The following is a 14,255-nucleotide window of genomic DNA, read 5'->3' on the forward strand; positions in this document are numbered from 1 at the left end:
TAAATTTATAAGGCAAACTCTTTATATAATAAATAGGTTACAGGGATTCAGTGGGGGGGGGTGTTTTGAAACGTATACAGGTACATTCAGACAGGTTTACTGAAATGGTACAAATTTCCTTAATAAATTGCCTTTTGTTTTTAAATATATCAGTGCTTTCAGTCATTTGGCTATACACAAAGAACCTTTTTTTGAACACTACAAAAAAGCAATCAATATTTTTTTGTTTTAAAACGACCTACTTATTTCCTAAAGTAATTGTCCCAAAACACAAAAACTGAAGGTGAATGCAATAGAGGGCTTTTAGAGACATCTCCAGCCAAGTCTGTCCTGGGCAGCTCCCCGCGCCCCTTGCCTACCTCTCCTGCCCTCAGCAGGGCTTCCCTCTGCACAGGGTGGCTGGCTTGTGTCACTGTAACTCGGGAGGGGGCAGCCACCCTGCTTGGTTCTTCCTGCTACTAAACCCCGTGTGTAGTGGTCACTACAATCGGCACTGTCATCGCCTTGCAGATGAAGGGCTGCCAGGCGCTAAGGGAGCACACATCTGTCCCTGTTCTGTGAACCCAAAATAATGTCTGGTGGGGGTAACGGCTTCTCTGAAGAGGCTCTGGTTTTGCCATGGAAAGGGAAGGGGGTTTCTCACATCCAAATTTTTTTTTCTGGGAATCTTATGACAGCAAAGAGAGTGCACCCTCCCATCCCACCATCGTTATCACCTGGGGTGGTTGGGGATTGAGAGGTCACATTAGTGTGGTGCACTCCAGGTAAGGGGTGGGATGTGATGGAGGTGTCCTAAACGATAATGCCCACTGCCTGGCCTGTCTAGAAAGAGCTGCATCAGGTGAAGAGTGGCCAGTCTGCCCTGTCAACATATACCTGACCTGTGGCCACAGTGGAGATCTCCAGGGAGATGCCCACCTTTTGTCTGAGCCACTCGGTTCAGGCCCACTTCAGGTTGGCCCTGCTCACACCCCACCTGGCTCCCCTCACAGGAACATAAACCTTGACTGTCCTTAAAAATATCAATGATGCTAATAATCTCGGGGAGGGGAGGGGAAGGCAAAAATGTCCACTGGGTGGAACAAGATCTGGTTTTGCTCTGACTTGGAAAATGGCAACAAATCAGCTATTCGGTCTGTTGGCTTAGATTGATTTTCTTGGGTGGCTTCTGGCTGATCTGAGCAGGGGTCATCTCTTTGGGTCTCCCCTCCTGGGGAAATAGGACAGCCCCTCTCATCTCAGTCACCATCCCCTCCCTCTGAATTCTTTTGTTTGTAAAGAAAAGGTGTCTAGAAGCATTTGTCTCTGGAACAATTACTTTAAACATGGTTACAATACAAACTTCAGTTCAAACACAGAAGAGATTTACTTAGCAAAGTTCCTTTCACCCACCAATTACACAAATATAAGCCTCAACACCACAGTTAAGAGGACCAGTAAGAGAGAACCTCATGTTTGGAACACAAAAGGGGAAATAAAAACCAAACCAAACCCAAACAGAAAACCCCCAGAAAAACAAGGGGAGGGTGAGGAGAGCTAACACAGCACACATTACAGTGTCCGGGTACACAGGAGCCCAGCGCGATAAAAGGGCTCGGCACACATTGAGTTAACAGTCCTGGTGATATTTGGTCATATATTCATCAACTACTGACTCTGGAGCGGCTGTTATTGATTGAAGCAGTGACAAATCAAACGGAAAAGGAGGCCTTGGTAGCAAAGGAAGGAGCAGGCTTCAAGTTCTGCAAGCCTTGTGCACTCCACTGTCCAGCTCCCCAGAAACACTGAACTGGGCGGGCCCTGCTCCAGCCCGGCGGGGCGAGGTCACTGGGTGAGGCTAACTCGGGTGCTGATTTCACATTTCAGTCAGAAAGCATGCACGTGGACACATGCGGACACCCACCTGTTAGTGGCCAAGCATCGGTGGCAACGGCCTCCTCACCTCCTCGGCCCCATTCCAGGCTGGGTGGGCAAGGACGTCATGACCCACCGCTAATACTGAACGTGGGCTGGAGTGGGCCCAAGACCAGGTCCTCTGAGGGGCCTGAGGGTAGCCCAGCCACACAAAGAGCCTATGAGTGTTTCTCTCTTGGATTCAGGCCTCAGAAGAAGTATTGACGCAGGAAGGGAAGCTTTTGGCCCTGGTGATTATAATGCTCTCTGCTTTGGAAGAACAAGTTTCTGGATTTTTTTGGTGTTTTTAATTACGTAAAAAAAAAAAAAAAAAAAAAGAAAAAAAAAACGATCAAAAAGAATTGTTACAGCTAAACTCTAGCAGATATTGCTCATTAAGAATTACAAAAGCAAATGCAATTACTCGCAGGATGTGGGAGAAGAGAAAGGGACATTTCTGGAGTCTTCGCTACCTCCTAGAGGAGACTGGACTCTCTATGTGGTTCTGGGTCCCTGGCATTCTACCTGGTGCAGCTCACACGTTCAAGGACACGACAGGCCTCCCGTCTTCCCTCCAGCCCCTGGACTCAGCAAAGTGGGAGCCCTACTAGTGGGGAGGCCTGCTGAGCTGACTCTCCACACATGATCACTCTGACCGGTCACTGGAAGGGGTGGGGGGATCAGGCCACCCCCATGGACTCCAGCTGCCCTACCCAGAGGTGGAAGAGGACCAGGCGGTGCCAACTACATTCCGGACTTCGCCAGGGCAAGGGAGCGCTCTTGCACCCACCCACTGAGGTGAACTGTCCTGCACCAGTATCCCGGTACCTCTCTCACAAGCACTGGAGAAACAGTGCAAAACCTGGGCACTGCCTGGAGCCTCCTTAGCTTGGCACAGGGAAGCCCTTGAAAGAAGCGAGGAAAGACCACGGATCTGCTTGGACAGAAGAAGTGACCAGCAGACAGATTTGTCAGTTTTTTTTTTTTTTTTTTTTTTTTTTGTTTTTATTTTCCCTTGTCCTATGCTACGGTTATCAGAAATATTGTAATTAAGCAACAGGTATTATTTTAACAGGTGTGTGTGTGTGTGTTTGTGTGTGTGTGTGTGTGTGTAGCCACAAGCAAAATGAGTTTATAATTGTGCAATATACAGATATATATATAAAAATTCAACTTGCTTTGTGTGTCTAATCGGTGCATTAAATAAAAGGGACAGAAAAACTAAAAGCAAAACTAAAAAGCAAAACAAAAGCCCAGAACAGAGAGGACCAAGCAGGCCTATGCTTATAGTCTATAAGATACTGGATATAATCAGGGTCACCAGGAAAAACAGCTTTGTCACTTGACACACAAACACTGCAGGGAGAGGGACTACCAGTGACAGAAGCCAAACCTCTTGGCCTTTTCATCTTATTTTCTCTCACTGCTGAGCAGGACCTGAGAAAAGGTAAGATAGAAGGGGGAGCTAGAGGAGCAAGGACAATTTGCAAGTTTCCCAAATGCTCTGAAAGTCAAAAGGCCAGACTTCCCCTGTGAGGATCTCAGCTCTGCTAGGGGTGCGGACACCTATCCTCACACACAGCCTCCCCTTCTACCCCAGGGGCTCTCAAGGGTGAGGGGCGAGTGGGGCACACACCACAGTGAATGCTCAAGGCCTCTGTCCTCACCTCCGAGTTCAGAAGGGATGCCACTTCATCAGGCCCTAGACCCCAAGGAGAGCAGAGCAGGGAATGTCCTCAGGGGACAGGCTGTGCCACAGGCAGAGGCCAAGGGGGAGACATCACCCTTTCCTTTCTAGATACCTGGGCCTTAGTTAGAACTCACTTTTTCCTTGACAAATCAGAGCTTTGGGTAGGCTCTGTGGAGATGAGAACGAAGCAAGAAACAGGTGGTGCTGGGAATGAGACTGATGTAGGCCTTCACGAGTCCCTGTGACCACTCTGCTTCCCACACCAAGAGCTGGGCTCCTGCAGCTTTGGGCCCAGGTGGGCCACTAACCTCCAGGCCACCCCAGAGGACAGAGCTGAAGCCAAGTCCTCAGGGATGCTACCCAAGGAGATACGGGTTCTCCAATGACAGAATGGCCCTGAGTCTCAGATCTAGTGGCTTGGGGCTGGAATCCCCTCTGCCTGCAGCGCTCACCACACATCAGGCCAAGCTCCAAGTATTTTTAGATCAGAATTTTCACAAAAGCTTGCTCTTATTTGTTCAGAAACATTAAAATGTATTGTCTTTTACCTATATTTTCTAGGTTTTCCTTCTGAATTGTTGAGAGTGGGTTTCAGTGTTCACTGTTCCCCCCTAAAATATGTAACTTCAGACCCTGGGAGAGGCAGTATCCTAGCTATTTATAACAATTAGGCCTTTTCTAAAGATTGATCTAAAAGAGAAAGACACAAAAATGGAGACTCAACAAACCCCTCCAGAGTGGACGGGCTCAATGACCAAGAGCAAAGATGGACCCTTGCAGAAAGCAGAGCAAGAGCAGGAATCCAACACAGCAGGGGCATGGCCACAGGCCTGGTAATGCTGTGCTTGCCCACGCACCAGCAGCTGGCACTTGGGGGACTGGCTAGGCAAACACCCGTTCGGCTCTCGACACAGCTTGCTTCCTGAGGTCTGGGCCACTGGTCCTAGACTTTGTGCGTGAAACTCGCATCAGGAAGCAATTCGGGGCAATGACACCAGCTAGGAATGGATGTACAAAGTTCTCCAAGAACCAGTACCTGTGACCTCCCCTGATCACGTCAGTCCAGAGAGCCAGTGGGAATGCTCCCCAAGATCCAGGCAGCCCCCTGGTGGGTTTAGTTCATAACCTTTGCTCCCTCCTGGGCTCGATCTGCTTATTAAGAGTTACTTAAAATCCAGAGGGCCTGTCAGCTAAGAAACTCCTTCCCCACCAAACATGGAAGCTTGTTTCTGGCTAGTACCCTTTCATGATGGCTGTCACGACAATGACAAACTGGGCAGAGGAGCAGGCAACAACTTGGGGCTGTTGCAGGTCTCGCTGCCACTGTTTTTGGCTCTAGTCTGAAATGATGCCACTGAAGAGACTGTTGCCCACACTTGGATGGGGTCTCAGTAGAAGCCAGGTGCTGGCTGTGGCCAGCGTCCCCAGGCCACCACCATGACTTTCACCTTCCAGGGAACTGAGGGGCTGGGGTCCTTGGCTACTTTGGCACTGATGGACTGGGGACATGGCATTTTTAGGTGTCTTCTATGCCAACAGAAGGGCACTGCACTAGAGCCTGGTTGTGGCCCAGTTCCCCAGTTCACTTAAGTGTCAAAGCCAGCAATTCCACTGGTAAGGACAAGCTCACCAATGGGCAGACAGGTAGGGCAGGGCTGGGCTGGGCATTGTGGGAGGAGCTCGAGGACACAGAATTCTGTCAAGAAAGGAGGTAGTAACTAACAACTAGAATGACGGTTGGGGAGACGGAACATGACTCTCTGTGACCTAGACCCATGGGGATCTGAAAGTTGTCAGTCAATTCCTGTATTCTTTACAGTCCCTAAAAGATGCCCCCCCCGCCATCTTCGTGGTGTTCAAGTACACACAAAATCAAGGTCACACCCCGAACTGGGCTGGACACAGCTGGTGAGAATTCCAGGGCTTAGGCTTTCCCTCCAAACTTCCATCCACCTGACTTTAGGAACAGGGGTGGCACGGGAGCTATAGGGCCTCCGCCTGCCGGGGTGACAAACCACCAAGGTGGCCTGTTTAAAGGTCACTCACTCATGATGCCCTTATTTGGGGAAGAAGAGGGAATATGGAAGAAAGGGGGGAGAGAAAACCATAAGGAGCTTCAGGCACTGCCTGCAGCTCTGGAACTCTAGGGGAAGGAGCTGGGGAGTGAGGGGGCTGCAGGTCCGGCCAGACAGAAAGAAAATGACCCTTGAAATGCTGTGTTCTTGACCATCAATGCCCAGTCAGCCCCTGAATAACTGTCATGGGTGAAAGGGGGGCCTGGTGAGCCCCACACTTCTCTTCTCAGGACCAGATGAATGAGCTGATGGGGTGGCCAGCCAGCTCCTGACATTGGTCCCAGGAGCCACATTTCACTGGACTAGGTATATAACACATAAAAACCCGACCGACCAGAATGGATAGTGTCTCCATGACAAACTGGCTGAATGCCGCGCTCGCACGGATAGGTGTCTTTTGGGGATGCCAGGAGTGCAAGGCCACTGTGGGGTCAGGAGCCTTTTGTCCTTGGAGGAAGAGGGGTCCCGAAGGACTCGCTCTCTCCTCCGACCCCCCTTCCCTCCTGGGGAGGAGTCAGAAGTGAAGCCCGGATAATCGACAGCAGAGTGGGGTTGCTTGTGGGACTTGCTTTTGCAGCATAAGGAAATGGATACAAAAATGCTAGGAAGGCCAACTATAACTCTACAAACAGAATGGGCAAACTCCCTTGCTTCTAACCATTCCGGAAGAGACAGACATGGTTTTTTCTTAAGCTACTGATCGGAACTGTCAACTATGGTTCCTGATCACTAAGGACTGGCAAGGAAGTGCTAGACAGTTTCTAGGATGTTTTACTCCTTCATGGTTACACCAAAGTAAGGAAGCCAGGGGACAATAACTGAAATACACAAGACAACACGCACTTGACAGTTCATGGCAGCAGCTCACATGGGACGTGCTTGTGGGTATTTCTGGAAGCATAAGACTGCTGTCTCATTTGCTACTTTGATAAGGTACTTCTCAGTTGGACAGATTTAGATATAAGAGACATCTCTGTAAACACAGAAAAGGATATACCAATATGATGAAGATATGCAGCTAGATAAGGACTTCCTGAACAGAGAGGTTGAAAGGATGGGATCCCACAGCAAACCCAAGCCTCTAAGCCCCTACACCATAACCCTGGTGCAGACGTGAAAATGTGTGCTACACTGGCCCTACCCAGTCTCCAGCAAGCAAAAGCCAAATGTTTTCCATTTGAAAAGAACTTGTGGTTAACAGAGGAGCCTGGGTGGGCAGAGGAGGGGGGGCACCCTAGGCACTGGTCCCAGCTCAGGTCTGGGGGCATCTGCATTTGTTCTGCCTGCTGCCCTGCCACATTGCACTGCACTAGCCAGGCCTGGCAGAGGCCAAGGTCATGACTGGGCCGCTCGATGACTGTGGCAGACCATGGGGGCCTCTGTTCTGCCCTCAGATCCAAAATCCAAATCTGGTCTGATTCCTCCCACCCACTTCTCTCAAGTGGAAGGTTGAGGAGGCTTAGTGTCTGGATTCTGACTTAGGAGAGCAAGACCTTGCTGTTCTCTTGCCCTTCAGAGAGGCTGAGGTGCTGGGGTCAGGTCGGCTCAGCAGAGCCCGGGGCTTCCTCAGGGCTCAGGATGGAGTGAGGCTGGGCTAGGGTTGGTGGTGGAAAGGCCAAAGGTGGGTTGAGTTCTGGGGGCATGAACTAACCAGAATCAGTTCGGGATACAGCTGGGCACTGGGGCTGCTTGGAACAGAAGGGATGAATGAGGAGGAAGGAGGGAAAGAAATGAAACGATAAAATGACAGAAGGCAGAAATGGGAGAGAAGAGAAAGCAGTCAGGAAGTCCTTATAAAATTGCAGCAAACACTTAGAGTTTCGGAGCTTCGTGGGAACCCTATGTGCTGAGCCCACTTTAAAACAAGCGCAGGTATCTACAGATCCAGGCAGTTCTAAACACCATCGCGTCTGGTGGCTTGAGGGACAAAGTGCCACCAATTCAAGCCAGTTTGCTCTCAGAGCATGTTTGTTTTGAAGTGGGAACATGAAGACTCAATAGTGCAAATAGTTCTAAGCTGTCCCTAAGGAGAATTGGAAAGTTTTGGAAGAACATTCTCCCCTCCTTCCCCTTGGCCCCCACCCCACTGAGCCTCTAACTGCCAGTCACAGATTGCTCTGAGCAACTGAGGAGTCTCCGCTGTGCTCTGCTGGCCCGGAGCTGGGCCAACCTGCCTACACCTAGTCCTGCTGCCTCCATAGCCTCTCTCTAGTGCCATCCACTGGAGGCCGGCCCTGGGCCAGCCTCTCCTCTGGCTCAGGCAAGTCTACACCTAGCAGCTCGAAGGATGACTCCCTCTGAGCCATGCCAGACTGGAGTGAACAGGTGCTACTTTCCTGTCCTGTGAAATGTCCTTGTCAGTTTTGGATTGGGGCTGGAGTGGGGCCAGATTTGTGCCACCATGAGTGGGATCACACAGGCTGTAGCCACTGGCCATCTCCATCTTCTTCTCTAAAGAATACAACTGTATCTCCTGCCTCACACCTCCTTGTCCCAACCTGGGTGAGAGTGGGGGAGGTGGGGAAGCTGGGGCAGGGTGGGGGAGAGGAGAGCTGAGACTGGGGCACCAATGGCACCAAAAATGGAGTGTCCTCTTAAGTGCTCTCTGTCCTTAGCAACCACACAGGGGGAGGTCTGGGTGGGAGGGGAGGTGCAGGCATACCCTAAGAAGCCTGGTCAACAGCTTGTCTGGTCAGTAGTATCTGCAGCAAGCCTTGTTGAAGGAGCCTAGATTAGAAAAGTGCAAAGCTACTTCTGGCCCTGGTTAGGTCTTCAACCTGACTGTGCTTGTCGGTAAGAAAAACATCCCCAATGCTCCAACTACTCCCACCCTGAAGCCACGAAACTCTAAGTTTACTGAAAGAAAAAAAAATATTTTTTATTTCAGTTAATCGGGAAGCTTTGTCAGAGCCCTACCCATAAGGAGAAGAGACAACAGCTGCCTTTATTCTTGTTGGTTTGCTTTGCAATCCACTCTGTGTAAAGTCAGCTAACTCTCTCGGTCACGGGCGTCCGGCTGTCCACAGGCTCCTCTCTGTTTGGCCTTGGCATGGAGGATGAAACAATGTCTTTGCGCTCTCCCTCCCCTCGGTGTTTGTACTTTTCTGTGGCCGTGGTGGTGGTCGCGACCGTGGGCTGAGTCTTAGCTGGCTCCTTGGGGCAGCCGTCGCTCTCCAGCGAGCCTCCTCTCGGCATCTTCTCCTCTTTGCAGACGCTGCTGCTCAAGTCCTGGGGCTCAGGGGGGCTGGCGGGGTCCTCGGAGCTCTGGGGCTCAGGAGGGGGTGGGGGCGGGGGCGGGAGCAGCGGTGTGGGTGCCTTCTGGGGCTCTGAGTGGTGGTGGTGGTGGTGGTGCTCCTTCTTGGGGGGCGAGGAGGCACTGCTGCTGCGCCCTTTAGGGCTGCTCTCCTTGCTTTTCCGCCCAGGGCTCTTGCAGGTCTTCAGTCCCTTCCCACTCTTCTCACCAAGGGTGGACACCAGCAGGGGCTTCACCACCTCCTTCACCTCAATGCTGACTGTCTCTCGGGTCTTACGCTTCTTGATGGGGAGCACGGTCTCTTGCACAGACCGGATAGATGACTCCTTCACGGCTTTCTTCTTGGCCTCAGCGGCAGCAGCTGCCACCACACTGCCTGGCTTTCGGCCCCGTTTCTTGGGAATGGCCTGGGGGTCGGCTTCGGCTTTTCGCTTCCTGCCAGGGCGTTTGATCACCATGACCTGGGCTGATGTGGTGGCCCCAGCCCCTTCGGCCTTGCTTCCTGGCGAAGTTTGAAAAGGCAACTTGACGAGCAGCTTCCCGGGACTTTTCTCCAGGACCCTTTTCACCTGCACGCCCTCTGATGCTGTTGCCTTGGGTCTCGTGGTGCCACTCCCTTTGGGGCGTCCCCGACCTCTGCCAGTTCCTGGAGCTTTGGGAGATTTGGGCTTCTTAGGTGGTTTCTGCTCTCGCCGGGAGGGGCTCCCTCTCCCAGTTACCGTGAAGTCAAAATCATTAGGGTCCAGGGAGGTGTCGCCTACCTTTTCGAAGTACGCAATCAACTCCACTTTAGATCGAAAGGCTTTTCCCTGGGGACTGTGGGAACAAGTGGAGAGACACAAAAAGTGATTAGAAGCTTCTACAGCAATGTTGGAGATAGGGCAGAGCAGAAGGTAGTGACGAACTTTAACAGAAGAGGTTCTGCAGCTGATGTACCTGACGATACTACTGAGCCAGAGTCACATTTAAGAAAAGCCAAGATGAGCTAAAACTTGGGGGGCATGGCTGCAGTTATACATGAAGCAATCAGGTCGCTGGGCAGCGGTGGGCATCTAAATGGCCTGCTCCTATACCAGAATAGCTTGGTGCTAGCTGCTCCACAACTGTCACCAGCATGCCACTGAGGCCCCTTCTGGACCCCGAAGTGGTCTGACCTGGGGACCCTGCCTAGCCATCAGGCCGGGGCCCATTCTGCTGGCTGGTGCCTGGGCATGACCTGCCAGTAGAGCACCCGGTCTGAATCTGGGCATGCTGTTTTAGCACTTCTGGGAATTGGTTTCCTCATATGACAATAGGATAATGCTTTGCTCACCCTTCTCAGACTTGCTGGGACCAAAGAAGGTTGCAAATGTCCGTAAATGTCCTTTGAAAACTGCTAACCTTTTTGGGATTGTCTAAGGGGCTGACCTGAAATGTACTTATTCACTTCTCTGTAGCTCAGGCTTGCAAGTTACTGTTTCAATAGAAAACACCCAGGAAAAAAAAAGAAAAAAGAAAACACCCAGGATCTGGCCAGTGTGGCTCAGTTGGTTGGAGCATCATCCTATACATGGAAAGGCAGTGGGTTCGATTCCCGGACAGGGCACATACCCAGGTTGGGGGTTTGATTCCATGGTCAGGACGTGTGTGGGAGGCAACTGATCAATGTTTCTCTCTCATAACAATGTCTCTCTCTTTTCCCCCATCTCTCCCTCCCTCCCTTCCTCTAAGATCAAAACAAACAAACAAAAACACCCAGTGACCCTCCCCCAAGGCTGGACAAATGCAAAAGGGACAGTTGAAAAGGCACACGGAGTCTATCTGTGTCTTTCCCCAGAGGCCCTGTCTGAGAGCCCACCTTTCCCAGCACAATTCACAGAGTGTACTGTGCTCTACGACTCATCTATTTTATTTTTTCTGGTTCATGAAGCAATGTTACAGAACAACTCTCCCAGAAAGAAGATGAGGGTAATAGGTTCTGAGAAGAGCCTCTCAGCTGGATGCTCTCCAGCTGAGAAATGGCAGGAACCCCAGGGAGCTCTGCTTGCCTCCTGAGCCCGGGTCACTACATATGGCAGATCCTGTGGCCTCAGCACTTCCCAGGTGATCTCTCCTAGCATTCTCATCATGACCCTGGGTAGGTCCTACAGCTATTTCATCTTCAAACAAGGCCTCAAGGGCTGGCAGGGTAAATCACACTCTGTTATACCCTGTGCATGTTTCACTCAGGGCAGTGACTTCCATACACAGTCGTTCCAAGCATACCTAGTCATGCCTGCAAGCGGTGCTCATTACTGAAGCCATCTCACCCCAGGTGGGGTTATGCACACACATTTTTTTTGATCAACTAGCAGCAAATAGCTCCTACTCCAAGGGACCCCCATTAGTTTTCAGCACCTGTCCCCAACTTCCCACCTACCCAGGGCTCCCAGCTCTGTAGAGGCAGGAGTTGCCCTTACTTACTTGATCAAATATACATCATACTTCCCAGCGGAGCGGCCAGATTTCCTTTGCTTAAGCTTCCGGGTCCAACCTTCAGGCAGAGTGGGGTCATCATACATGGGTCCCCGGTCACGAATGATGGAGCGCCGCTGTTTGGGGGAGGCAGAAGCTTCCGGGACGGCTGGGGCTGAGCCTGACCCTTCCGAGGTCTCCGCTTTGCCTGCCTCTGCTGGTTCAGCAGAGTGGTGGGCTGGCGGCTGCAGGGGCTCATGCTTGCTTTCTTCTTTCTTATCCTTCTTCACCTTTTTAAACTTCAGGGGTTTGTCCTTGAGGCCCTGGAGGTCCTGGTCTTCTGACTTTTCTTCCCTGAAGTGTTAAACAAGTATGTAAGTATCGTAGAGGACACACCGGTTTACAGAAAAAGTGAGCATTGGAAGGCTCGAGGCCGCCCAATGGCAGGGCTCCGGGAGCCGGGGCTGCCCTGCTGGTGCTCACTCAGGTTTTGATATTCTTCCCTTCACAGATTTCTTTAGGGGCTTTGGGCTGCTGGTGGTGGTGGCCAACTGCACTCTACCTGCACTGTGATCACCCTTTGCTCCATTTCTGGTGTGCAGGAGAGTGAGCGGCCTGCACAGGTGGCATTTTTCTGAGTAGAAACACTATGTGGCTTTTCTGCATGCTGCCTTGACCACTGGGATAGGGAGCTGTCAGCCCCAAAGGGGGTGGAGCTCTTTTTCACAAAGGCCGGGCTTGGGTGCTACTATAGCTTCTGTATTTTGGGTTTATTCAAATGTGTACTCAACAAAGAGCTGCTGTGGGGCACAGTACAACTTGCTGACAGGAGCACAGACCTGCACTACTCCCTTGGGAGGTGGCACACAACGCAGCACTGCAGAAAGAGCACACAGGTTTGGAGCTAGCCAACCTGAGCTCAAATCCTGGCTTTGCCATTTCCAAACACAGATCTGAGCAGGCCTGTTTCCTCATCTCAACAATAGGTACCAACACCCCAGAGGAAGAAAAGTCACAAAGGCACTATATAAATCCTGGCTAACCCGGGCAACCAGAAACCGCTGCACAGGGCTCTGGCATAAGAAAAGTGACCCAAGGTCAGGTAAGCCTTGGTCACCAGACCCTCCCTTACAACGCAAGGCAATAGCACAGCCTTGCTGGTGAAAGGAAAGAGCAAGGAGAAAGGCACAGAGGAGCACCCTCACCGCCATCCCAGCCTGGGCATTCCCCATTTTTCACACTGAGAGAGCAGCGCCTTCCCTACATTTCAGTTCCATCCGGTAGGGCCCCTTCCTTGTATACTTCAGAAATGCTTACTTGAGGCCCTGGACCCTGGGATCAGAGTCTGACCATGATGCTCTACATGGCCAGGCTAAGAGGACAAGAACATGGGGCCAGGGAAGGCTTAGGAAGAATTGTGGGCTCAGAATTAGCCATCTGCTAGTCCCTCAGCTGGCAGCTCATTATGGAAAAGGGCAAGACTATTCCCGGCCTTTGCATCTCAGCCCTAGAGCTGCCCAGTCTTATATAGCTCATGTGGCACCGATCACTGTCCCATGGCTGGTCTATCCCAAGTGACGTCCCTTTTGGTCCACACTGTGGAGACTTCAATGAAGGCACTGTGGTGTGCACTCGAAATGACTCAAATGACTTGGGTAAGACACTGAAAGCAGGTTAGCACCAGGACTCACTGGGTGCCATGAAGACATGGCTTTCCTGAACAGCTCAGGTCAGGTGTGGGGACGGATCGTGGTGAGGGTGTGTCCCAGCCCTCCTCAGGCTTACTGAGTTCCCTGGATCTTCTTCAGAAGTTTAGGGCCCCAAGCATGGCTGCCAGTGTCACCCAGGTTCAGCCCTTGACTCACAGGAGACCTTTTCTTGCTGTAAAAGTGGGGTCCCTAACTTGTTCCAGCAGAGCTTACTTTTCAATGCTCCCAGTCTTAGGGAGAAGGAAAACTGCCAGCAGCAAAGTGAATAGACTGTAACCACCACTTCCAAACAGTTCACAGTGCACTGCTGAAGTCCAGGGCTGCTCCCGGAGTCAGAAACACTGCACCAATGGAAAAGGTCTGGCTTCCTCAGAACTCTCATTTGTATTCATCCAATACTTTCACCACCATGAGGTCAAGTACAAGCCATATCACCCAGGAATGCCTCTTAGATACAATCAAGGGTGTTGATGCAATCCAGGGCAATCCCTTCTAGAAATCTACCCTGAAGAGACACCTTTAGAAAGTCAAAACAACAGAGGATGATGTTATTTACAACAGCATTGTTTTTACTAGCCCGGGACTGTGGACAACTCAGACAGCCGTCACCAGGGACCTGCTGACTAGACAGCAGGCCCACACCATGGAGAGTGCCCAAAACCACTGGGGAGTGATCCCCAGAATCTACTGTAAGGTAAAAAAAGGTATACCGCAGGCTGCCTTTTGTGTGAGATAGAAGGGGACTTTAGGAAGCACACAGCAGAAACTAATAGAACTGCCGAGGCCTCTATGGTATGCCAGAGCATAATTTCAACTTCTGAATCAGGTCAAAGTTTACATAACCCCAAATAAAATGAAAACAAAACGTTACAAAATGTCATGACATTGTATGTAAACAGAAACTATTAATTATATCAAATTGATGACATACCACAGAAAAAACATTTATTTCAAATACTTTTGACCCCAGTGCTCTATATGCCCTTGGTGGGACATATTCTAAGGCCAACAATGACACCTCAGGGGCAGGGAACATGTCTAATGCCCATGGAAGGGAACCGGGCTGGCCCCTAGGAGAATGAAAAAGACACAGGCATTGAGTGGAAGGGTTCCTTGTTTGGGCAATGCTGTGACCAGGTGAGTGTTCAAAAGAATGAACTGATTAGAACACAATGAAGAAAATAATCCATGTGATGATATTA

At 50.9% G+C, this 14,255-nt stretch overlaps 1 protein-coding gene across 4 annotated transcripts in view; it reads right to left on the reverse strand.

The window, feature by feature from the left end:
• Window positions 1-2,868: 2,868 nt before the first annotated feature.
• Window positions 2,869-14,255, reverse strand: part of MECP2 (methyl-CpG binding protein 2) — a 66,668-nt gene continuing 55,281 nt past the window's right edge. For all 4 annotated transcript variants that reach the window (XM_080653031.1, XM_080653034.1, XM_080653032.1 and 1 more), the window contains 2 exons: window positions 11,354-11,698; window positions 2,869-9,727 (listed from right to left, as the gene is read on the reverse strand). In XM_080653031.1, coding sequence (XP_080509157.1) covers window positions 8,644-9,727; window positions 11,354-11,698 — 1,429 coding nt within the window. In that variant the 3' untranslated portion in view covers window positions 2,869-8,643. The remainder of the gene's footprint in view (window positions 9,728-11,353; window positions 11,699-14,255) is intronic.

Source organism: Plecotus auritus (assembly GCF_963455305.1).
Source record: "Plecotus auritus genome assembly, chromosome: X".
Classification (NCBI taxonomy): Eukaryota; Metazoa; Chordata; class Mammalia; order Chiroptera; family Vespertilionidae; genus Plecotus; species Plecotus auritus.